The sequence below is a fragment of the Paramormyrops kingsleyae genome, chromosome 3 (genome assembly GCF_048594095.1).
Source record: "Paramormyrops kingsleyae isolate MSU_618 chromosome 3, PKINGS_0.4, whole genome shotgun sequence".
In the NCBI taxonomy this organism is placed as follows: Eukaryota; Metazoa; Chordata; class Actinopteri; order Osteoglossiformes; family Mormyridae; genus Paramormyrops; species Paramormyrops kingsleyae.
Window position 1 is genome coordinate 34,722,245 of NC_132799.1, and position 23,576 is coordinate 34,745,820.

General features: G+C 41.7%; 2 protein-coding genes and 1 long non-coding RNA gene across 3 annotated transcripts in view; 2 read left to right on the plus strand and 1 right to left on the minus strand.

Annotated features, from left to right (window-relative positions):
• Window positions 1–17,356, minus strand: part of LOC140588276 (uncharacterized) — a 30,291-nt gene extending 12,935 nt beyond the window's left edge. The window contains exons 1-6 of the mRNA XM_072710202.1: window positions 17,115–17,356; window positions 16,763–16,837; window positions 16,484–16,555; window positions 16,233–16,310; window positions 15,960–16,028; window positions 15,555–15,741 (exon numbers count right to left, since the gene is read on the minus strand). Of these exons, the coding sequence (XP_072566303.1) occupies window positions 15,644–15,741; window positions 15,960–16,028; window positions 16,233–16,310; window positions 16,484–16,555; window positions 16,763–16,837; window positions 17,115–17,352 (630 nt within the window). The 5' untranslated portion in view covers window positions 17,353–17,356 and the 3' untranslated portion in view covers window positions 15,555–15,643. The remainder of the gene's footprint in view (window positions 1–15,554; window positions 15,742–15,959; window positions 16,029–16,232; window positions 16,311–16,483; window positions 16,556–16,762; window positions 16,838–17,114) is intronic.
• Window positions 2,078–5,884, plus strand: LOC111845694 (cell adhesion molecule CEACAM1-like). Its single transcript, XM_023815298.2, has 7 exons — window positions 2,078–2,358; window positions 2,456–2,506; window positions 3,048–3,296; window positions 3,482–3,736; window positions 4,323–4,571; window positions 5,222–5,491; window positions 5,610–5,884. The coding sequence occupies exons 1-7, from the start codon at window positions 2,313–2,315 to the stop codon at window positions 5,882–5,884; spliced, it is 1,395 nt and encodes a 464-aa protein (XP_023671066.2). The 5' UTR covers window positions 2,078–2,312.
• Window positions 9,412–23,164, plus strand: LOC140588277 (uncharacterized). The gene is made up of 3 exons (XR_011989628.1): window positions 9,412–9,559; window positions 17,125–17,265; window positions 22,291–23,164. It is a non-coding gene; the product is annotated as an uncharacterized lncRNA (long non-coding RNA).
• The last annotated feature ends 412 nt before the right edge of the window (window positions 23,165–23,576 follow it).

Consider the following 23,576-nt stretch of genomic DNA (forward strand, 5'->3'; position numbering starts at 1 on the left):
CTAATATAAATTCTAAATCTAGTATAAATTCTAATCAATGACATGAATTAATGGTTAGATGAATAGCTCTTTTTTTGGAAACTTATTGATTGTATAGTGTGTGCTGTCATATTGATATTGTAATGAATTCCAGTGCCCATGACAAACACTTAATAGGTCATGTGATGCAGTTACTGTTTCATGGTCAAGATCTATTTTACTGTGAATAGCCAAGCAAGTAAATGATTGACTAATTTCCAAAAGGCATAAAGTTAAAGATGACACATTTCCTGAGATATTTTAGCAAGACTACTTTTTATTTCCACCTTTTACAGTTTCAAATAACAAAAAAATATAATGAACTGAAGAAAAGGTTTGGGCGCCTGCATGGTCAGCACTTATTAACACTCTCTTTGGCAAGTATGACAGCTTGTAAACACTTTTTGAAGCCAGCTAAGGGTCTTTCAATTATTTTGGGGGGATTTTCACCCATTCTCCCTTGAGAGAAGCTTTTAGTTCTGTGAGATTCTTGGGCCATATTGCCACTGCTCTTTTGAGATCATGTATAGGTTAGGGGACTGTGAGGGCCATGCTGAAACCTTCAGCTTAAGGATGGTGTGATGTTTGCTTCAAGAAGTTGCTGGTTTTTAATTAAATCCATTCCTCCCTCTACCAGTAAAATGTTCCCTGTGCCACTGGTTGCAACACAAACCCAACAATGACCAAGCCACCCCTATGTTTAACAGTAGGAGAGCTGTTCTTTTCATGAATTCTCCACCTTTTTTCTCCAAGTATACCTTTGCTCATTGTGGCCAAGAAGTTTTATTTTAACTTCATCGGTTTGCATGACTGGTTTCTAAAGCGCATCAGCTTGTTTGGATGTTCATTTGCAAACTTCTGAGTGGGTTTTATGATGAGGATGCAGGAGAAGGTTCTTCTCCGATGACTCTTCCATAAAGGTCATATTTGTGCATGTGTCACTGCAGAGTAGGACAGGGCACCACCATTCCAAAGTCTGCTAAATATTCCTGATCTTTTGAGGTCAAACAAGGGCGTTGATTTGCCTTTATAGCAATCTGCTCTTTCACCTTGATCTCCACCATTCCTGTTAACTGCCATTTCTTAATTACATTATGAACGTGGGAAATAGCTAACCTGAAATGCTTTGATATAATCTGATAGGCTTCCCTTGCTTTGTGAGCATCAATTATTTTAATTTTCAGAGTCCTAGGCAGCTACTTAGAGGAGCCCTTGACTGCTTCAAACTTGACTATTTTCAAATTTGCATCAGCTAACGATGATTGTGAACAAACCATAGCCATAACAAGCTAATTAAGAACTGAAAACTTGGTCAAAGTTATCTGAGAGTTCAAATCTCTTGGGGTGCCCAAACTTTTGCATGATGCTCCTTTAATTTTTTTTTTTTTTGCACTGTAAAATTACACAAAACAAAAATAATACACTGATCTTGATTCAAATTTTGTAAAGAATATTTCATCTTTATGCATTTTGCAGATCAATTAATCTTCTACTCACTTAATTATTCACCGTAACAGAAATTCCACACATTAACAGAAACAGAAAGTTTTTAATTAAGAAGTTTAGTTTTGGTATACTTTCCTCTGACTAATGTTACTTGCTGTTGGTAAATTTACTGACAGCTAAACATATATGTAAGACACAGACCATTATTCTGTAAATATTAGTAATTGCCTGTAAACTGGCATTAGCTTGCGTGATTGATTGTCATCACCTACAAGACATTTGTCCTGACAAAAATGTCGGGGAAAATGGTGCATGCCCACTTGTCCTTCATTGAATGATTAAATAGGTCTCGAGTTGAAGACAGGCAAGTGTTTTACGATTAAATAAGTACATGAAAAGTTTACAGCATTGTGTTTTATTGCGTATATTAAACTAAAAAATGCATGAAATTGGTAGTTAAAGTGAGGCCCATACCACCTTAAACATTAGTGCACCCTTTGACCTGCTCCTCTGTCTTTAGATGTATGAGTTTGTTTGATCTGTGTGCTGTAATTTTTCACAGTTCGGTAAATAACACGGGACAAAGGAATTCTCTCTGAACGCCTTACCTACTTTCAGCCTGGCCAACCACACCAAAACAAAAAAACAGGGCCATGCAAACACACACGATTGTGAGATCACGATTCACGTCTGAGAAATGATGTAAGAGATGAAGTTGCCGAATATGGGGGGGAAAATGGGAGCGTCCTTTTGGTAGGGGCCGTGATAAAGGGCTCTTGCCGCTGGACTATAATAGGAGAAGGTCCGTCTTTGAGGCTTCAGAGCTGATTTTATTCATTTTCATCACAATGATGAACAGAAACTCTGTGCTTCTACTGCTCACCATCCTGGCAGGTAAGCTGAACGAATCCGAATGATATAACAACTGAAATATAGGAATGCATGCAGTCTGGCGATGGCATTTTCACATAACAATCAATCTCCTATTCAGGCTCAACCAGGGTTAAAGGCGATGACATCGCCGCCGATGACACAAGATCGTGTGAGTGATTTAAAAGCAAATGGAACAATGGCAGTAGCCAGTTTCTATATGTGTTGTATCCACCCGAAGGCAAAGTTTCTCGTGTGAATTTTCAGGCTAGCTGTAAATGCCGTGGTCACAAACCCAGCTAATTTTAAATCAGATTGCAATTGTTGCTGGAATAGACCTCAGACTTACGTTAATTATGTAGTATATCTAAGCAATGTAAAGATAGTTTCTAAGACAGTGTGTAAATATTATGTGTTTAAGGTCTTAAAATACGAATTATAATTTCTATTTAGTTTCATTTAATATTGTACACTTCAAAATGTATATTTTCATTTAATATTCTTGCATCGATTCATAATTATTGTTTACAAATGCAATAGTTAAAAATTACATAGAGTATATATTTTTACGGCATTAATTTTAACTGGTTATGTAATTGTGTAAAAACTATGCCATTAATATTTTTTCTGTGCCTGGGTGAATTATGCAAACAGATAAACTGAATTTTCTGTTCAGTAGCCCATATAGTTACTGTGTTATTTCTGTCATCTAGCTGGACCGACAAATGTGGTAATATCTGGACCAGGCGTAGTTACGGTTGGAATTCCATACGGATTCTCATGTACAGCCGACTGTTACCCTTCATGTAGCTATACCTGGAAGTCGGATGGGAAAACAGTTCAAGGAGCAGAGCTAGACATCCTTCTCAAACAGCTGGTCGGCTCTGAAGTCCTCACGTGTGAGGCAAAGAATACAGTCTCTGGGCAGTCTGCTACAGTCACGAGGAGTCTTTTAGTGACACGTAGGTAGCTAATAATGTGATAAAGGCATTTTTACAGCTTAGTTATCACTACATACTGAAATATGCAAACTGTGATTATATCTCTTGAGGTCAAAGGAGTGAAATTAACAAGATTGATTAAAGAATAATTCCACATAAACAAACCGGATGTGCAACACGATAACCATTTCTTTTTCTTTTCCTAGAGGGACCGTCAGATGTGGAAATCGCTGGGGTGGATCTGATGGTAGCCGGGACATCATCTAAGTTTTCATGCTCGGCTTCCTGTCACCCAGACTGCCAGTACTACTGGAACGTTGACGGCAGTGAGCAAAGCGAGCAGAGCAGCGAGATAGAGATCACTGCACAGCAGTGGATGCTTACAGTGCAACTCATTTGCAAAGCGTGGAACGACATCTCTATGCTCTTCGCCGAAACGGTGAAGACCATCCAAGTGGCGGGTAGGTGACTGACTGCAGCACAATGATTCCAGTTGATAATCCCAGGTTTTTTCTTTCACATACTGCCTGTGTTGCACAGCTTTCACGCTGCAGTTCAAATACATGCATTTAGGTCAGTGTTTCCCAATCCGGTCCTCAGGGCCCCATAGCCGGTCCACATTTTCACTCCCTCCCAGCTCCTAATTGGGGTCAGCAAAAACATGGACTGTCTGTGGGTCCCTGAGGAAAGGATTGAGAAACAATGATTTTGGTGAATTGGTGGCTCTGAACTGCCAGTAGTCGAGTGTGCATGCCCTGAGCAGGACTAACATGCAGGTCCTACAACTGACATGTGCCCCGTGCTGCCTGGTTCTGATGGATCCTGATAAGGTGGAATCATCTGAAGGGTGTCAGCTAAAACGCCGGTACCAACGGGGTGAAGCTTCCCTAGGTCTTATGTTCTTAAGGTCTCCACATGGGTGTCAATGGCCACTAACCCCCCCGCCTCTAATGACCTTGTACTGGATAAGAGGTTGAAAGACAAGGCGGAAGGATAGATGGATTAAACAATAGTAATTAGACGGTAATGATAGAGTTTCTCTTGCAGATGGACCAACAAACACAGAAATAGTGGGACCCAGTGCAGTGAAACCTGGAACCACCTACACTTTCCTGTGTTTGGCCTATTGCATTCCATCCTGCAGCTTCACCTGGAGCATCTATGGGAAAACATACAATGGGGATAAGCTTGTCTTAACTGTCGAGGCAACAGAGAACTCTGAAACTCTGACATGCATTGCCGAGAACACTCTGTCCAGAGTCTCGGTCACAGTCAAAAAGACCATCCCCCTGACAGGTTGGTAAATTGTGGAATATGACTAAACGCCATTGACTCATTTTGTTAACTCCTCCTCTGAGTTCAAAATCCACACTCGGGTAAGAGCACTGTTACATTAAAATAATAGAATAAGAGATATGATGTATTATGCTGTGTAATGAGGCCAGAGATTATCTGACGTTTCAAGCTTTTCTTGTCACATGTATTCAGGGAACACAGTGAAATGGGGGGGGGGACAAACAGCATTCCGATATTGGACAAGACAGTGTAACACTAGACAAGACTATGCAATATAAGAATAAAAAAGTTAATATATAGGTACCTACAGCAGTATGGGGATGAAAATGTGCACAATGCGACAGTATAGATTATTTACTGTAAGTTTGTTTTTGTTTGTTTTACTCTAGAAACAATACGTTAGCTACATTCAAAAGCAACTTGCATTTTTTTTCCGAGTAGTTCCTCTTTATCTATAGTTTACGGAAAAAAAGTTTCTCATTCTTGCGATATTAAATTTATGTATTTCATTAACTAACCAATCTCAGGATGTTCACTGTTGCGTTAAACGTAAAATTTATTCCGACCAGCACTTTTCAAAATGCAGTCATCTGACTATGTCCCTGAAATGATAAGGCTATAAATTGAAATGTCTCTCAATTGTCCACCAGATCCGATCTCAGTACAGCCAGCTTCTGTCCTGCCGCCCACCGACGACAGACCCTTCTCTTTGAATTGTATCGGTGCTGGTCCTGCTGCCTCTGTCCAGTGGCTCAGGAACAACCACCCTGTGATGCTCAGCGACAGGGTCACTCTGTCTACGAGCAACACCACACTGTCCTTCTCTCCAGTGCTGCGATCTGACGGGGGATTCTACCAGTGCAGTGTCATCGAGGGAGCCGTGGTGACACCGAGCCTGGAATATCACATGGTTGTCAACTGTGAGTTTTACCGATGCGGCCACAATTCTCATTTTGGTGGTCACCATAGCAACCCCATACGACAGCTAGCTGCCAACAGGTCTGTGTGGTTCCATGTTGACGTTTGGTTCTTCTTTAGATGGGCCCTTGAATGCGACCATCGTAGAGATCGGTGGAGGTCCAGTTGGCTCGGAAATATCTGTAGCTCCGGGATCATGGGTGACCCTAAAGTGTGTGGCTGAGTGTCACCCGGCATGCAGCTACACCTGGCTGCTGGGGGAGCTGGTACAGCAGGGCGACCTCCTCTCCCTCACCCCAGTGAATGCGTCCGATAGCGGGGCGCTAACCTGCCTCTCGTACAACACAGTGACCTTCAGCTTCACGTCTGTGACCTCTACTGTCATTGTCAACTGAGAAGGATGCTGGCAATTAGATATGTTTATTTTTTTATTTGATGAATTAAACATCTATTTGATTTTGATTATATGTAACCCATAGGGTGTGGTCTGTATGGTGATTTACATCATGTTGCAGTTACATAGCTGTTACTGAACCCATTTGTAATGTTTCCAATGCGTGTGATGTTCCCCTGTAACAAAACTTAATATGCAGTATGTTACATTTCTATGATTTAAAAAAATAAAGGATAGGCTGTTCAGATCTCTCTGTGCATGGTGGTGTGGTGCAGGCCCGTAGCCAGAAATAAATTTTCGAAGGGGTGGGTCCAGCAAATTTTGAGGCTGCAATTTTACTACATGGCTTCATGCCTGGTTTGCTGGGCCAATAAAGAATGATATAACTATCAGTGAATCTGGCTCCTTTTAGAAATTGCAGTGTACTCCAGTGGCCTGCAGGGGGAGCCAGCCTTGCATTGATTCATTCCATGACCAGTTAGGTAAACCATGTGCAATTTTTTCATGTCCACGGGTATTTCAGCTATGCGAAATGGTTTAAGTAAGAGATAGGTTAAGCATATTATTAATTCACATTCTTCTAATTCAAATTAATGTGTGTGCACTTTGAACCTAAAATTCTTCATCTCACTGAACTCACAGTCTATTTTTATTCCTGAAAAATTTCACCCATTTCATATGGTGATTTAAAAAATGTGATTAGAAACAGCAACAGCTATTGGGGGAGGGTGTCTTCCAGAAATGCTACTAGACCTGTAAAAATATTGAAAACTAAGAAATGTAATCAACATCGGCTTCACAACGGAGAAAGAAAGAGAGAGGGTGCTTGGTATGCTATATTAATTTAATTTCATAACAGCAAAAACCTGACATAATACTTCAGACCTGGAATGACTCTCAGGGTGTAGTACACACTATATTACCCTATAGTCAGTTGTAAAAATAAGGCCACAAGATTCATTTATGGACAACAGTTCCCATTTTTCAGCTTTACTGTCATTATAAACGTTTGTATGAAGTGTGGCTGTCTATGGATGAAAATCAGAGTGAAAGAATAAAAAAAACTGAATCAGAAAAAGAATATTGCACTGCACCTATAGCTTTAGGCCTCGCTGGTATTGTGGAACAGCTGCAGACGGCTTGATCTGAGAATGATGTGAATAAAACTGGAGGTAGAGCCACCTGCTAATTCACCAGCTACTGTGGTTGTGGCTCTTTCTGCCCGCATGGCTCCAGGTGGCACCGGCGAAGCGGCCGACACAGCGGCACAGGTGGCTGCAGCGAGACTTTGCGGACATTTGTGCGGCCATGTTATCGGGCAGATACTTCCTGTGGTTTCCTGCCGTCGCTTTCGTCTCCCCTCATCCCCAGGGGCCGCAAGGCGCTGCAGCTGCCGGGGCTCCCGTGTGGCTTCCACGGCATGACGACATGGTTGCATGGGGCAGCTCGGGTAGCAGGAGAAGAACACCTGCCGCACTCATGCCAGTGATTTATATCTGAAAGAGGAAATATTCTCCTGACCGTATCGGTAAGTAGCTGCTGAGAACACTTACTGGTTTGCCGAAGAGCTTTTTTTTGTGAAAAAAAATAAACTGAAATATTTATGTTCCTTCTTGTGGAGCCAGTGCCTTTTTAAATGGTTTATAAAAGTGCTATTTTGATGTGAAAACAGTAACTCTTAGGTCAGCTATGAGCAAGCAGAGATGACTGGTCACCCCGCCCAGGTTTAAACAAGTAATGACTCACAGTAATGAATCTGTCTGGTTACTTAAACAGTTAACACCTTCAGTGATTTGCCCAGTATTGCAGCCAGCTGTGTAGCACTGTGTAGTGTGTAGTAGCCGTGTAGTGTGTAGTAGCTGTGTAGTGGCACTTAACCTACAACAGTATCCCAGCATATCTTGGATTGTTTGGTTATCCTGTTCGCTTCTGCAAGTGGGTTCACCTTTCCCTATTCATGATTACGTTTTGTAGTCAGAGATTTTCTATTGTTTCTAGTTCCTGGAAAATAAAGGTTGTTGTTCTGATTATCTAGATCAGGGGTGCCCAACTGCAGTCCTGGGGGGTATTCCATGAAGGAGGATTTCTTGCTTAGCCAGATAACATCTTGGATTTAAGGTAGTCTGGGCTAAATGGACTTAATTTTCGTTCCCTTATATTTAGCCCAGACTACCTTAAATCCTACAAGTTATCCATCAAAGCAAGAAATCCTGTTTCGTGGAACAGCCCTCTGGGGGCCGGAGCCCTGTTTAGCTTAGTTCTTTCCCTGTTCCACCATAAATGATTCAGCTCAAGAGCTGTGTGGTAATTAGCACAAGGAGTTGAATCAGGTGTGTTAAATGAGGGGAAACCCAAAAATGTGCAGGGCTCTGGCCCTCCAGGACTGGAGTTGGGCACCCCTGATCTAGATGATATATGACAGAATAATGAGCCAACCATCAACGCAGTGGAACAGGAACAACAGAAACAGCAACTGAGATATGTCAGTTTCACCTCCTGAATCCCAAAGTATCAAAGGCAGTAAGGGATTTTTCTATTAAACACCGACCAGGGAAACAGTTCCGGGCAGCTTTCATAGGAACCCAGAACGGTGCTGCAATTTTATTTCAATTTCCAATGAAGAACTTGTTTGCTATTATTTTTTACTGTCAGGACCTGCCCTTGTTTGGGCTGCCACCATATTGGGCAAACAGTCTGCACACCTGTGATGGGAACAGACTTATATAGAATCTACGGATTCTTTTCATTCAGTAGAATTCCTCACACCTGCTGTCAAAAGCAATTATAACCAAAAGGACCTAGTAATAAAATGTTGCGGGGGTGTATTGGACATCGTCAAGATGGTTTATTGTGCTGTTGGTATGGATTTCAAATCATTGATTGCCTGAATTGAATAAGAACTTACAATTTATAAAGAGAACAAAGAATTTAGTAGTGGTAGTGGATCCCTTCCCTCAGACAGCTATACCCTAGGCCTCCTTGTGCATGAGTGGGGAATACTTACTGAGATTTACTTGACTATTGTCACTGTTCAACCTCTAGCTGGGAAACCCCACTGGCCCAGGAAAGGTTGCATCATACTTATGTCAGAATGAGGGAAGGAGAATCCCATATTGATGAAAGTCAGCTCATGCTTCATGGTTACCCAATCCCTCCTAGTTTTAGGGCTTGCCTGGCTCCACTCACATGGATCTCACATATTATGGACTTTGGGGGACAAACAAGTCCGATCCATAGAGGCCCCACCTCGCGACTTTAAGGGTTTACCGTCTTAATGTCTTGGTGCCAGGTACCAAAGGAGACCTTCAGGAGTCTTGTGGAGGACTTGGGGAGTCAGCTGTTGCACCTTTTGCAAATAATATGCTTATTATTATTATTATGTGTGGCTGGGTGATAACACAATAACGATAATTATCACGAAATGATTTCCCCTCAATATGAGTGTGGCAAATGTCCGATATGATTTGAGATCCGGCGACGTATTTTGCGTCATGATGAAATGACTTCACTTCCTCTATAACTGCTTATCTGGAGCGACAATGGGGCACAAGTACAGACACAGCTGTAAAAATAGAAACAGGTGATATATTGAATAAAAAAGAGAATGCAGAATGGCAAGCAGGAAGATGAAAGACAACACAATCAAAACCACAGATCAACTCTACCGGGAGAGCAGGCAAGGCCAAAGCAACCCGTCCAATAAGGGTAATCCAGTGAGATCAAAAACGAAAGTGCATGGTAAAATGAAGTCAATGAGAAAATCCACAGAGCAGCACTCTACAGAGAACGCTAGCAGCGGTGTTTTTGGCGCTAAAATAACCTGACCTGCCTCCATTCACCCACAAACAACAAACGCACAGCAAGGTTTGCTGAGCTGGCATTCCACATGCTACTATCTAGTAATACTCTTGCGTCACGGGAGAGAAAAGCCTCCCTCAGTGTAAACTTTGGTGTCCGTGAAGAAAGCACAGCAGCCACGGCATCTTTTTAAAAGGGAGATATTGTACATAGACCAGGCAAAAAGACGTCATTGGTGTGGTGGTACTTTGGCAATTTAAAGAAGCCTAAGACTGGTGCAGACTAAATCTGGAAATACTACGAGTTTATTGCACCACTCGATGCATTGCTATCCAGTAGATCATACAGAATGCAAGCATGTACAGTCACAGACACCAGTAATTGGTGTTGCAACTTCAAAACGGGACACATTTTATATTTCAATACCAGGTGGGTGGCAGCTCTACTAACAATGTAAAACCCGCCCCGGTAACGAGCAGCGAGGCGTTCAGAGAAAAAACCCAGCAGCAAACTGCACTGTCAGTGTATTACTAGTGTTACACCCTATGGCAAAAATATTATTGAATGATTTATTTATTTAAATTATATTTCATTTTACCATTCAATTTGTCATCCTTCTCATGTTCTGTTTAAGGGGAATCTGTGTAAGGGGAATCCTATGGGAATTCTAAGCATAAATAGAGCCTAAAAGTAAAGAAATAATTAATTATTATTGAAAGTAACAATTCATGAATTATATTGTGATAATTATCGATATCGACTGATATGAAAAATTTGATCGCACTGCCATTTTTGGGTATATATCGCCCAGCCTTAGTGTGATGCCTGCATGACGAAAGCACACGACCTCATTTCGTTGTGACCGTGCACAGTGACACCAGTCATTGTCATTGGGGGTCCGTGTGTGGCTTGGTGGGCTAAGCTGCTATGCCTGTGATTGGAATGTTGCCAGTTCAATCCCAGGCTCAGCATATCTGTGGGCCCTTGAGCGAGGCTCTTAAGCCCCAGCTCTCTGGGTGCCACTACAGGTCACTGCCTTTCATGACCAAGCTTGATCTCAGCTATAGAAAGCAAGATGGGGGAGGTGAAAAAGAATTTGCCCACAGGGATCAATAAAAGCATCGTCATTGCTAACCGTTACTTTGATTTTGAATTAAATACACATTATGCACTGAAAAAAAACATTAAAACAATACTTCAACAAATACAGTTCATTACTACAAAATCTATCCTAAATTTTTAATTAAATGCAAAGGGAAAATGTTTATACAATTTCTTTTGATTTCTGTTATATTTCTTCTTCTCATGGATTGGTAAGTGATGAATATATAATGACTTCTATGTAGTAATGACTTGCTGGTGTAAAAACAGATGGAGTAACAAGCAGGCAGTCAGACCCAAATGGAGATTAATTTTTTTTGAGGCTAGGATTCTGTGCCAGCAATCGGAAGGTTGCCGGTTTTGAAACCCGATTAATGCCTGGAGTGATTCTACTATTGAGCAAGGCCCTTAACCTGCAATTGCTTCATCCTGGGTATGACGTTAATCTACATACAGCCCTATAAGGAGGTCCTCCAACTTACAGGGGAAAAACTTGGGGGTTGGTGGCAGGATTGGCCCTCCAGCAACTGGAAAAAAAATTATTACTGGTTAATAATTTAGATGGCATATTATTAAGTGCAGTAACACTTACTATGCATATACCAGAAGGGAAAGAAAATTGAGGCTTTACTACAGATTTCATGACCTTTAACAGACGCAGAGTAACTGAGTGGGTAGCGCCATTGCCCCCCCCCCCCCCCCCGAACTCCAGGGGTGGGGGGGTTGAATCCTGACGCCTCTATATGTGTGGGAGGTTTGCACATTCTTCCTGTGTGGTGTGGGTTTCCTCTGGTTTCCTCTTTCAGTCAGTTTACTTGGTATCTCTTAATTCCCCTTAGTGTGTGAGATGGGCTAACATGCCGCCCACACTGTTCCATTGTGCCCTGTGCTGAACTCCAGACCCCTCTGACCCTGTGCTGCATAAACACGAGGAAGCTGGCAAATCACATCTACCACACATTACTTGTTACATATTGACTGGCCAACAGGGGTGTCACACAAGGTAATATTCTGAGGGGCTCCAGTTACAATGTGTGGCATAAATCACATGAAATAATGATGAAATTCGCCGCAATTTAACATATGCAAAGACTTTGGGAAGATTATTTTTAAAATTTACTAAAATTACTCCTGTCATGCCTGAGAGTCAGGAACTGCACAGGGCCTGGGTGCAGGAGACCAGGGAGTTTATTACGGATCTTCAGGACAAACAAATCCAAAACGACAGGCAGGAAGCGGGGGTCAGAGCGAGACTTAGCCGAAGGTTGAGAGCCAGTTGAGTCCCTACAAGCAGGCACAAAATGGGGAACAGAACATCAGGAGACATGGAGGGAGCGAGGCAGGAATGGGCAAAGCAGGCAGGGCAGGGAAGGCAGGTCGAGCGAGGCAGGCAGGTCAGGTGAGGCTGGTCAGGCGAGGCAGGAAGGGAAGGCAGGTCAGGGAAGGCAGGTTAGGGAAGGCAGGTCAGGCGAGGCAGGCAGGGCAAGGAAGGCAGGTCGAGCGAGGCAGGCAGGTCGGGCTAGGCTGGTCAGGCGAGGCAGGCAGGGAAGGGAAGGCAGGCCAGGCGAGGCCGGCAGGTCAGGCGAGGCTGGTCAAGCGAGGCAGGCAGGTCAGGCGAGGCAGGCAGGTCAGGCGAGGCAGGTCAGGCGAGGCAGGCAGGTCAGGCGAGGCAGGTCAGGCGAGGCCGGCAGGTCAGGCGAGGCTGGTCAGGTGAGGCAGGCAGGTCAGGCGAGGCAGGCAGGTCAGGCGAGGCAGGTCAGGCGAGGCAGGCAGGTCAGGCGAGGCTGGTCAGGCGAGGCAGGCAGGTCAGGCGAGGCAGGTCAGGCGAGGCAGGCAGGTCGGGCCTGAGCTTCAATGGGCATGACGCCACCCCAGCAAATGTTGGTGGCAAAATAATAAGTTTGAGGTGGCATAGCGGGCAAGTACATTTAAGAGTTTCAGATGAATTTATATAAATACTGTGTGTGTGTGTGTGTGTGTAGTACTTGGAATAATATTTTATTATATATTTATATTCTTTCACTTATCTTTACTTCATCACTACTTGCACGATTACCCTGTAGAAAGGACATTTAATGGTAGGCATGTGGGCCATGGTACACACACGTTTGTGCACATGTACCCACCCTTCTATACTGAGATTACAGTAAAGAATCTTGAGTTTGACGTCTGCTGGATAATCTGTCAGGTGAAACTGCTGGATGTAGTAACGGAGTTGCTAATGGGTATTTGTGTCCCCTCAAATAGTGTCAGCGAAATCAGTAAATATATTGATATATGTAAAGTTTGGCTGCAAAACTTGTTTTGATATCGTTTTGTAAGCTTCATAACAGTTAGATTTGACAGCCTGAGTGGGAGGTTCTGAGGGGGGGGAAATGCTGCACCCTGCATATGTATGTCTGCGTAGTTGTTGCTCGCTGCTTGTTAACTTTTTATTCATTTCCTGACCACAGCAGCAAAATGGCAAAGGAAACTGGTATAAATATACAGCAGAGGCGTGCGGTGTGGTGTTGGGTGAGTCTGCCGTGTGCGTCCGCTTCCTCCAGATTACTGCAACCCTGTGTATCTCCCCTCATCCGGGGGGGGGGGGGGGGGGGGGGCTTGCGGAGTTGGAGCTCCAAAGCTCTCGTGTGCTTTTCGAACTGATCATGCACCTGCAGGACAACGATCGTCTCGTTCTTGAGACTTTTTATTTTGCTATCTGCTTGGTTGTTTCCCTGTTTCTATTTGTTGAGGAAGATATTTAATATGCATATGCATATAGTGTTTCTCTAGCAAAGGATTTATAAAAAAATACAGTGGCATCACTTTCTTCTGGCTTTAACAGACATTCCAGTTTCTCTTAAATTCATTAATTGACATTAAATTTAAGATATATTGGGATTTATTATGTGCTGTTAGAGAGCTGCAAGGGGTCCTTGTCTGAAATGGTGATCTTGAATGATTTCTGCGATATACAGGCTCTGGGCTGTGGTATGAACCTTACAGTCTGCATTTACAGGTCTAGACTCCAAATCAGTCCTGTTCAAACAAATGGTTCCTGAACATAGAAGGATGCAGAGGTACACTCTCATATGGTTATGAAGGTAATCACCTCAGACACAGGAGAATTGATCATCTACTAATATTGACGATTAACAGCAGCAGTATAAAGACAAAAAAACATTTGGTGACATGATGCTTCATGTCACAAAAATTAATCTTCAGAATAGAAACTGCACAAAACCACTGGAAAAGCTGAGCATGCTGAACTTTATTTGAAAATGATTTACCACAGTTAGTGTAACCATTTTGATCTGTATTTATCAAATATCTAATAGTTTATCACACCTATATTTAGCAATATATGTATTGTGAACAAAATCATTAATCACAAATTTTAATATAAAACAAAGTTTCAAAAACCTAAATACAGACTCTCTTATAAAAGTTCCATGTAATTATACAAAAACTGAGTGAAAATAATAAAAGACAACTGAAAGAGTAACAATCAGTTACATATGTTACATATTTTTAAACATTTTAATACATAAAAGTACTTACATTTGCTATATTTGAGGGTTCCATGTAAATTAAACATGTAATTCATTTCCCTTTATTAACATTTTTATCACTGTGTTAGATTAGGTGTAGCTATCAGCACGGTACTTTGCTGACTGGGGTGTAGATTTTGAGGCGTGACCCTGTCTGCTGTTCTTACTGTCTGTGGTGCAGCAATGAGCGATCACGAATGAACAGGCCGATCTCCATCTTCTTCAGGATGAACCAGATCTCCTCAGAGCGGTGCTGAGGCACCAACCTCCACCCTTAAGCTCTCGTTCTTTATGCCATTCTCAGCTCTCAGAAAGAACACCCCCCCCCCGCCCCCCCACCCAGCAACCACACAGCGGGACCACAGGAAAACATTAAACGAGTACAATCACCAATCAGCGGACACCGTTCACCTTTCCTCCATATATGCGCTAAGAGTGGCAGAGAGTTTTGGTGAGATTCCCCCTCGTAGCAGAGGGCTGTGATAAGAAGGAGGACTGAAATGGCGATTCCCCTCCTCTGGTAGATCTCCTCCCATTCTTCACTTCTGAATTTGTCTCAGCAAATCTTACTATTTTTAACTTTTGAACAATATTCATCCATTCTCTTTTTGAGCAGCTTACTATAAGTAACCTTGATTTTTTTCTGATGAAATTAAAGCAACATATTGTGGAGATCTGTGTTTGAGTCTTAGGCAAACCCACAGAAATATTATCGTCCGCTGGAGGAATAAAAGCAGAACAATGAACGTGAACGGCTGAAAACAGCTCAACAAATATTAAGTTTGTCCATGGCATTCATTCTGACTCTGACTATATATTCATCTAGATTAGCATGTATTTTAAGTTCTTAATGTGAATGTTACAAGTGGGAGCTACCTGAGTGAAACAAAACACAAATGACTCAGAATTATATAGTTAAATATCTGTTTATTAGAATAAGAAACGTAAATTTTACAAAATTTTACGAAACATTAATGAAAAACAAGAAAAACTATGACTGATATGCGGTTCTTGAATGGATGGAGACCAAAATTAGAAACTGCTAATTAGTAGCTTTCATCTCTACACTACTATACTGTTTTCCATATAAAGGCTTTGTGAGCTTGGAGTCTATCCCAGGAATATCAGAGGCAGGATTCAAAGAATCAGCCATGGAGACCTGAGGCCAATGTGCTGCCTCCAAGACCATCATTCTTACTCAGCTTAGGCATGTGGACCATTTTTACACATTGATGCAAATACGAGATTATCAGTCAAACTAGTACCAGTTTTGAAGTAGGAAGGTAAAGGTAAGAAGTTGGCATGTAAAACTCTGTGAATGTGAGTCCCTAAGGGACGTAGGAACTACAAGACTCCTCCCCCACATCGTCATAGTCAGTCTGGTGTGGTGTGAGGGGGGGGTCCCTCTGGGGCAGGGTGTTCTCACCTACAGACACACAGCAGAAGATTACAGGAGTTGAAAGAAGCCAGACAGAGTGTTTGACACTGTGGATTTGCAGGCGATTCATTACTGAAGGGAAACACACAGGATATCATACCTGGCAGATCAAGCGAGTGTCTTTGTTACATAAATGAATGTATACTCATAATGTCACTGTGGTGTGAATGCAGCAGAATCATAGTGATAAAGCTGAGGAATCTCACCTGAAGCCCCAGAACTCCCATCGAAAACATGCTGTTTATGTTTAATTGTGTTTTCCATCACAGGAGAGTCTGTGATGAACAGACAGAGAGTAAAGCAGAGTGTCCTATCATCAGCACTGGTCAGTATGTTCCAGATACACACAGGGTTTGACTACATCATGCAATAGCTTAGAAATATGATAATTGAAAGAAACAAATGACTTACAAAGCAGTTTGAGTATTGATTGAGAAACTGTCGCCTCCCCCACTGCTTGTGTGTGCAGAGAAACTCACCTGGTAAAACATGTGGACTCTGTTCTATACCCTCAACATCATCATAGTCCTCTGGTGTGTCCTCTGTCTCCATAAACCCTGAACCAGGAACAAAGGATTCAAGGAAAAATTATTATATTTGAAACTGACTGTTTAATTATAAACCAGTAACAAAATTTACCACCTCAATATTATTAAAACAATCTATAAGCCCTTATGAATGGAAAATATACAAAAGTACTGAGTGCTAATTTGGGAATAGCTGTATGAACCTGGGAAGGTTATCTCCTCATTGTCGCCCACATCATCATAAGCATATGGCAGATCCTCAGAAAAGACACTTCCTGTAAAGGAGAGAGTCATTCAGGCCTGACCTCACTGAGACGCTACCTGTGAGGTTGGAGTGACTGATGCTCACACCAGGAAAGCTAACAAACAATCCATCACCATTATGCTCTTCCTCCACATCTTTATCTACCTGAAAGCTTCACTACACGTGGTACAATAAATCATTCTTCCCCAGTGCAAAGAGGACAAAGAGATGATCTTACCTTTATGGATCAGGTTGTATTCTACCTCCTCATAGATGGGCTCCTGTGGACTGGAGAGCGACCCCATGTACATAGCTATGGGGGTGGACACACAGAGACAGCGGCTGTGAGCTCTGAGAGACTGCCCTCCATCACTTCAAAGATATTCTGCACTGGTGCCATATCTGGGCCGTTTCACAGACACGTGGTTATTATACACAGAAAATGGAAATTACCGCTATTTCGGTTATTTTTGAAAATATACTAGTGACTGGCTTTAAAATCATTCTGAGATTCTGACTAGTTCATGTGCTAAAATAAGCCAAGTGAGCGCGTGTAGACTGTGTAGAATCCCAGCCATATCCCCATCTACCTCTTTTCAGCTCTCGGTTCTGGTACAGCTGATTAACAAGGACAGCCAACAGCAGGAAGAGAAGAGCTCCGAGGACCAGGAAGACCACAAACGGAACGGACAGGACTTGTCGAGAGGGAGTGCTAGGTACAGCTGAGGGAGGGAGACAGAGGTTTGTGCTAAAATTATTTCTGATATAGGATAGTGATCTATTTATAGTTATGAAGTTAATACAAACAATACTGCACTTCAAAAGCATTTACTTTGAATATATATTCAGATAGTAAAGCTGTGTATCTATCAAGCCTGTGCTATGGATGAGATTGGAACTACAATATACTAGTGAATAGGAACATTTTTAAACATTGCTTACTGTTAATGCATATAAATATTTCTGCATATACTGATACTTTAGCTTGAAGTATGTATGTTATTTACGGGCATTTGAGGCGATATTTAAACATTTCCCAAACATGGTACTGTCGTGATTACAGGGCTTGTCCTTTAAGGTACGCAATTGCGCGGGCACGCCATCACGTGCCTAAAATGGTGAAGAGCTGCGCAAAGAAATGCGCGCCTATCAATAAAAAAGAATTAAATTGTACGCGCCTCATAATTTGTCACGTGACCACTCGACGCTCCACGGAATTATTCATGAGAACAATGGCGTCGAAAAAAAGCATAGATAGCAAGGGTCATCCGTGTCAGAATATGCAACGTTTTTGGGGAGGGGAGCGATGGTTGGTGTTAAATAATTAATTCATAACGAATTAATTAATTGTAGCCTACCGTTTCCACTACCTGACCCGCATGGTCTTTGTTTTACCCATAACCAAACCATAAATAAATAAAGATAAGTTACACACAAATTACCACCTGTCAATCACTTTTTCCGCGGGACTCTGGCATGAATAGGCATAGTGATCTGTGTCGTTATAATGACGTCGACAAACTTGGTTGGTAAAAATAGGTGCAAATTCACCTTTCTGGCAATACTTTGGCTTTAGACCGAATGAAACAGGACAGCCACGAGATACGCCTGAAGTGGTGTGTAGGATTTGCGGTCAAGTTAATCCGCGCAAAAGATGCGCAGACGTTCTGTTCGTTATGGTAAAACCATGAAAAAGGCATATTTGGTGTAGTTTATTTAATCTAATTTAATTAAAATTATTTTGTTTTTTTTTCTGCTGTTTCTGTATGCCTCATTTATTAATGTAAACGAACTATATAGTTCGTGTAATTCGTTTGGAGTTCACTGTAATTTGTATTGTGATCGCTATATACCCACTAAACATTGGACGTCGGATAGGCGTGCAGATCATGTCTATATTAGGTCCGTCAGTCCATGACCAATTCTGGACATCTATACAACGTCCAAACTAGGTCCACAATTTGAACGTCCATCCATGACCCAACTTGCACGTCAATATGACATTCAACATTTGAACGTAATTTTTTTGACGTTATTTGGACGACTACGACAGGTGCAGGAAATATAGTTTTATTTACAAATATCAACATTGTTGTTATCAACATAATAAATGGAATACAGATGATTATTTCGAAACAAACATGATTTATTATGTTAATGCGTACGTATTTTATGTGCATTTGCGCTGATATGACAATAAATTATATCGTGCATTGTTTTTTATGTTCGTTCTGAAAACCATGTGAAAACTGAGTAGTGCAGAGCAGCTGTAACAGTTTTATCCACGTCCCTCGCGGACACTTTTGTGCACGTGCAGAACGCGGGATTTCAAAATCTGGCAGCAGCTTGATGCCCGGTCGAACAAATTAACATCCAGCTTGCTAAACCAGGTTAATGCTAAATTATGTTTTTTACTTTAGCTCTGTACTGCTCTGTTGTATACACTGTAGCACCGGCATGTCCCAGCATGCCCCGCGTGCAGTTGTAAATAGCCATTGTTGTGTTGTTGCTGTTATTGTTAATTAATAGGTAATTCCTTATTGTTGCGCATGTGTTTACATGTGTCTTGTGTGTACCCGGTCTGATCCTCGTGTGTAATTAGCTTACATAAATGTCCCACCGTGGATGCGTCTTACAGTTCGTCGTCTGACTACTTTGTGTTTCTTAAATATAATTATCTTTGGTGCTTTTTGGGTGCCTGATGTAATCCTTGTACGGATTATTAATTGAGTGGATGTTTCCCGACAGAGTAATCTCCGTGTTTCTCTAGCTCGCGATACCTCCATCTGCCCGTCGCAGCAATACGTTATTTAAATTTAAGTTTTAATTGAAAGCATGGTGAAATTGTTCATTTATATATGAATTTAGTCGAGACACGACATACACAATGTCTAAAATTAGTCTGCCTTTGGTATTATAAGACGTCCACAACGACCACATTTGGACTATAAATAGCCCATACATGGAGGTCACACGGCCGTCAATACTAGACGTTCATTAGACGTCAAAAAAAGACGTCGCCTGGCGTTACAAAACAACCCCTTCAGTGGACCAAAATTGGACGTCCAAAAACGACATATTAAAGATGTCATTCCGACGTCACTATGCGCAGTGGGTAACAACTTCCTTGTTATAATTTCCTCATAATAATAATGATAAAATAAGTAAAGATGCCGAAATTGAAAGCATGCATTTAATTTGGCTATATAGTGTGATTAAGTGCGTGTTTTTCGTGAGCTGGTTGCTGCTGCAGCGGGGGTGGGGCGGAGGATCGCGATGTCGGCTCAGCATCGTGATGTCTATCGGCCATCGGCGATGGACGATGGCATCGTCTATCGACCCAACCCTATTGTCCAACTCTTAATATTGAGCTATCCCCACTCCTAGTCCAACAGCAATATCCTTGGCTACTGTCATTACTCACCCTGTGGTCTAGTTGCAGATTAGATCCTGGAAGGCAACCTACTCAAAACTACTCAAGCACTTAAGAGATGGCATCTTCATAACTAGTTAGTCTTAGCTGTATACATGTTAAGGATTGGCTGCTGCTGGGATCGACTGCTGATGTGTTTTTCATCCAAGCATTAAGTTTTCAGAGAAGACACTGGCTAACAAATGCAATTTCAGTGGAGAAACAGAATTTGGCTCATACAAATTATTGGATGCCATCTCTAAGTTTTGGTCCATATAATCTTAATATTATGGTGCTCTTCCCCTCTGAGCCTTCTGCAGCAAGTGTTATGCAAATTGAGGACAATCTCCAAAGTACTGATGCAAAAAAGACTGAATTCTGAATTGCAAATTTTATTCACCAATAAAAAGTGATTCACTTTAAATGGGTTTCTACAAAATATGTTAAAGCATTAAAACTAGGACAAAATTCTCAACTAACACTAGGACTTTTTGGATTTTGACCCATTGCACCAAAGTCCAACCACATTTTAGGCGCACAAAAAAGGTAAAATTGTGCACCTAGCACTTTTAGGGTGCACAAAAGAAATTGTGCACCTAGCACAAATTTGTGTGCGCCTGCATTTTTCAAAGGACAAGCCCTGCTATAAGCCGCATTTTAATGTATAAACATCTATTGTCCCTTGATTTGTTTAAAAGCATCACTATCCCATGCAGTATAATTTCAAGCCAATAAAATACCTGGTTTCTTGGATGTCATGGTGGGTGACTGGGTATCTGAAATACAAGTACAAAAACAATTACTTATTTCATACAATGTACACTATGTGGACAAAAGTATTGGGACACACCTCATTATCATTGAATTTCGGGCCTTCATTCAGACACATTGCCACAGATGTAATAAAATCAAGCTCCCAGCCATGCAGTCAGATTTGCAAACATTTATGAAAGAATGGGTCATTCTGAAGAGCTCAGTGAATTCAAGTGTGGCACTGTCATATGATGCCACCTTCACAATAAGTGCAATTGTGTAAAGCACGTCGCCACTAGACTCTGAAGCAGTGGAAACGTGTTTGAATGAATCACACTTCACTGTCTGGCAGACGAGTCTGGGTTTGGCGGATGCCAGGAGATCGGTGCCTGTCTGACTGCATTGTGCCAAGTGTAAGGTTTGGTGGAGGAGGGATTATGCTGGGGGGTTGTTTTTTAGGGGTGCAGTATAATTTCAAGCCAATAAAATACCTGGTTTCTTGGATGTCATGGAGGGTGACTGGGTATCTGAAACACAAGTACAAAAACAATTACTTATTTCATACAGTGTACATTATATGGACAAAGGTATTGGGACACACCTCTTAATCATTGAATTTAGGTGTTTCATTCAGACTCATTGCCACAGGTGTATAAAATCAAGCACCCAGCCATGCAGTCAGGTTTACAAACATTTGTGACAGAATGGGTCATTCTGAAGAGCTCAGTGAATTCAAGTGTGGCACTGTCATATGATGCCTGGAGTGATGTAAAGCACATCGCCACTAGACTCTGAAGCAGCAGCACTTGTTTTTTGTTGTGACAAATCATGCTTCACTGTCTGGCAGTCAGATAGACAAGTCTGGGTTTGGCAGATGCCAGGAGAACATTACCTGCCTGACTGCATTGTGCCAACTGTAAAGTTTGGTGGAGGGGGGATTATGGTGTGGGGTTGATCTTCAGGCCTCTTAGTTCCAGTGAAGGGAACTCTTAATGCTGCAGCATACCAAGACATTTTGGGCAATTCTATGTTTGAGGAAGGTCCTTTTCTGTTCCAGCATAACTGTGCCCCAGTGCACAAAGCAAGGTCCATAAAGACATGGATGGATGAGTTTGGTGTAGAGGAACTTGACTGGCCCACACTGAGCCCTGACATCAACCCAATCTAACTGAGAGCCAGGCCAGCATCAGTGCCTGACCTCACAAATGCTCTTCTGGATGAATGGGCAAAAATTGCTACAGACACACTCCATAATCTTGTGGAAAGTCTGAAGAATAGCAGCTGTTATACTGTAGCTGCAAAGGGGGGAGGGGGCAACTCTATATTGATGCCTATGGAATAGAATGGATATTATAAAAGTTCCTGAAATGTGTAATGGTATAATGGCCAGGTCTCCCAATACTTTAGTCCACATAGTGTACGTCTTACACTTCTCAAACTTTAAAATGTTATATATGTATTAACAACATTACCTGAAGCTGTAGTAAGCTGTAAAGATGCACCTACAAAATACCAAAATAAAGTTTATTAATAAATATCCTAAATCAAACTATCTTTGCTTTTAACTGAGCACTTTCTGATGTAAGTTTTCACCTGCACAGGTAACACCAGCATCCTCCTTGTGGCTGCAGCTCCTCTGCTCCTGAAGAGAGTGAGGACAGTCCCACAGGTGGAGCTCATCACCCCTGCAGTTCACCTCATTCAGCCAAATGGAGCCATTTCCTCGTCCAAAGGCAGAGTTCCCATGAGCCTCCAGTGCTGTCCCACAGACCAGCTGTCTGCAGACCACCTGGGCGTCTCTCAGGTCCCAGGAGTCGTCACAGACTGTCCCCCAGGAGCCGTTATGCCACAGCTCCACCCTCCCTGAGCACTCGCTACTGCCCCCCTGCAGTCTCACAGGGAAGTGGCCTATGGGGAAGATAAATACTTTAAAATAAAAAGCTCTTACAGCACACAGTGAACATATGTGTGGATGACGGAACACAGTGAACATATGTGTGGATGACAGAGCTCAGCGATTCGCTTTGAAGCAGTTTTCTTTTAAACAAAAAGAAAAAGAAAGATTCAATCTGAACTTACGTGAACATAATTCCTGACTGGCACCAGCGGAACATGACAAGTAGCTACGTGGAATATTTTCCTTCTCCTCACCTTGACAAAGAAAGAATTCTTAGTGATAGTTAAAGATAAACAAATCAATCTTAATGTCGCCAGATGTCAGGGTAGATATATGAAGCAGTAATTATACTAAATGATCATCTAATATTACAACAAATCACAGGAAGCTGACAGAAGCCGTGTATGATTCAAAGCACTGATGTGCATATCAGTAGCATTAATAAAACATTGATAGGTAATAATAAGTACATAGTCATATAGAAATATATGAAAGAAATATAAAAATGCACATATTTATATACTTTGTATGTACAATAGGAGTGTAACGGTACACGTATTATTACCGGACATTTTCAGTACGGGTCTTTTGGTTCGGTTCGCATATGGACCGTTACACAGTCCTAATATGTAGCTGAAAGCTGCTAATGTGAATAATTTGGGTAGGCCATCAGTATAGATCATTTTCAAAATGTTCACCTTAATGGATGTTTACTTTATTTTTATGTATTTGAGAGAATATTTATTTTTATGTACTTTTAAGTAAATTTTAGTCTTTTATTAGTACTTTGCAGCAGTATTGACTGAAAATATTATTTAAGAAAATCATACTTTGTTCAGCAAACCACAGCTTAGTAAAGAAAAAAAGAAGCAATTTATATTTTGTTTCTTTTACCTCTCGCTATACCGAAAATGTACAGAACCGTGACTTCAAAACCGAGGTACATACTGAACCGTGATTTTTGTGTACTGTTACACCCCTAATGTACAA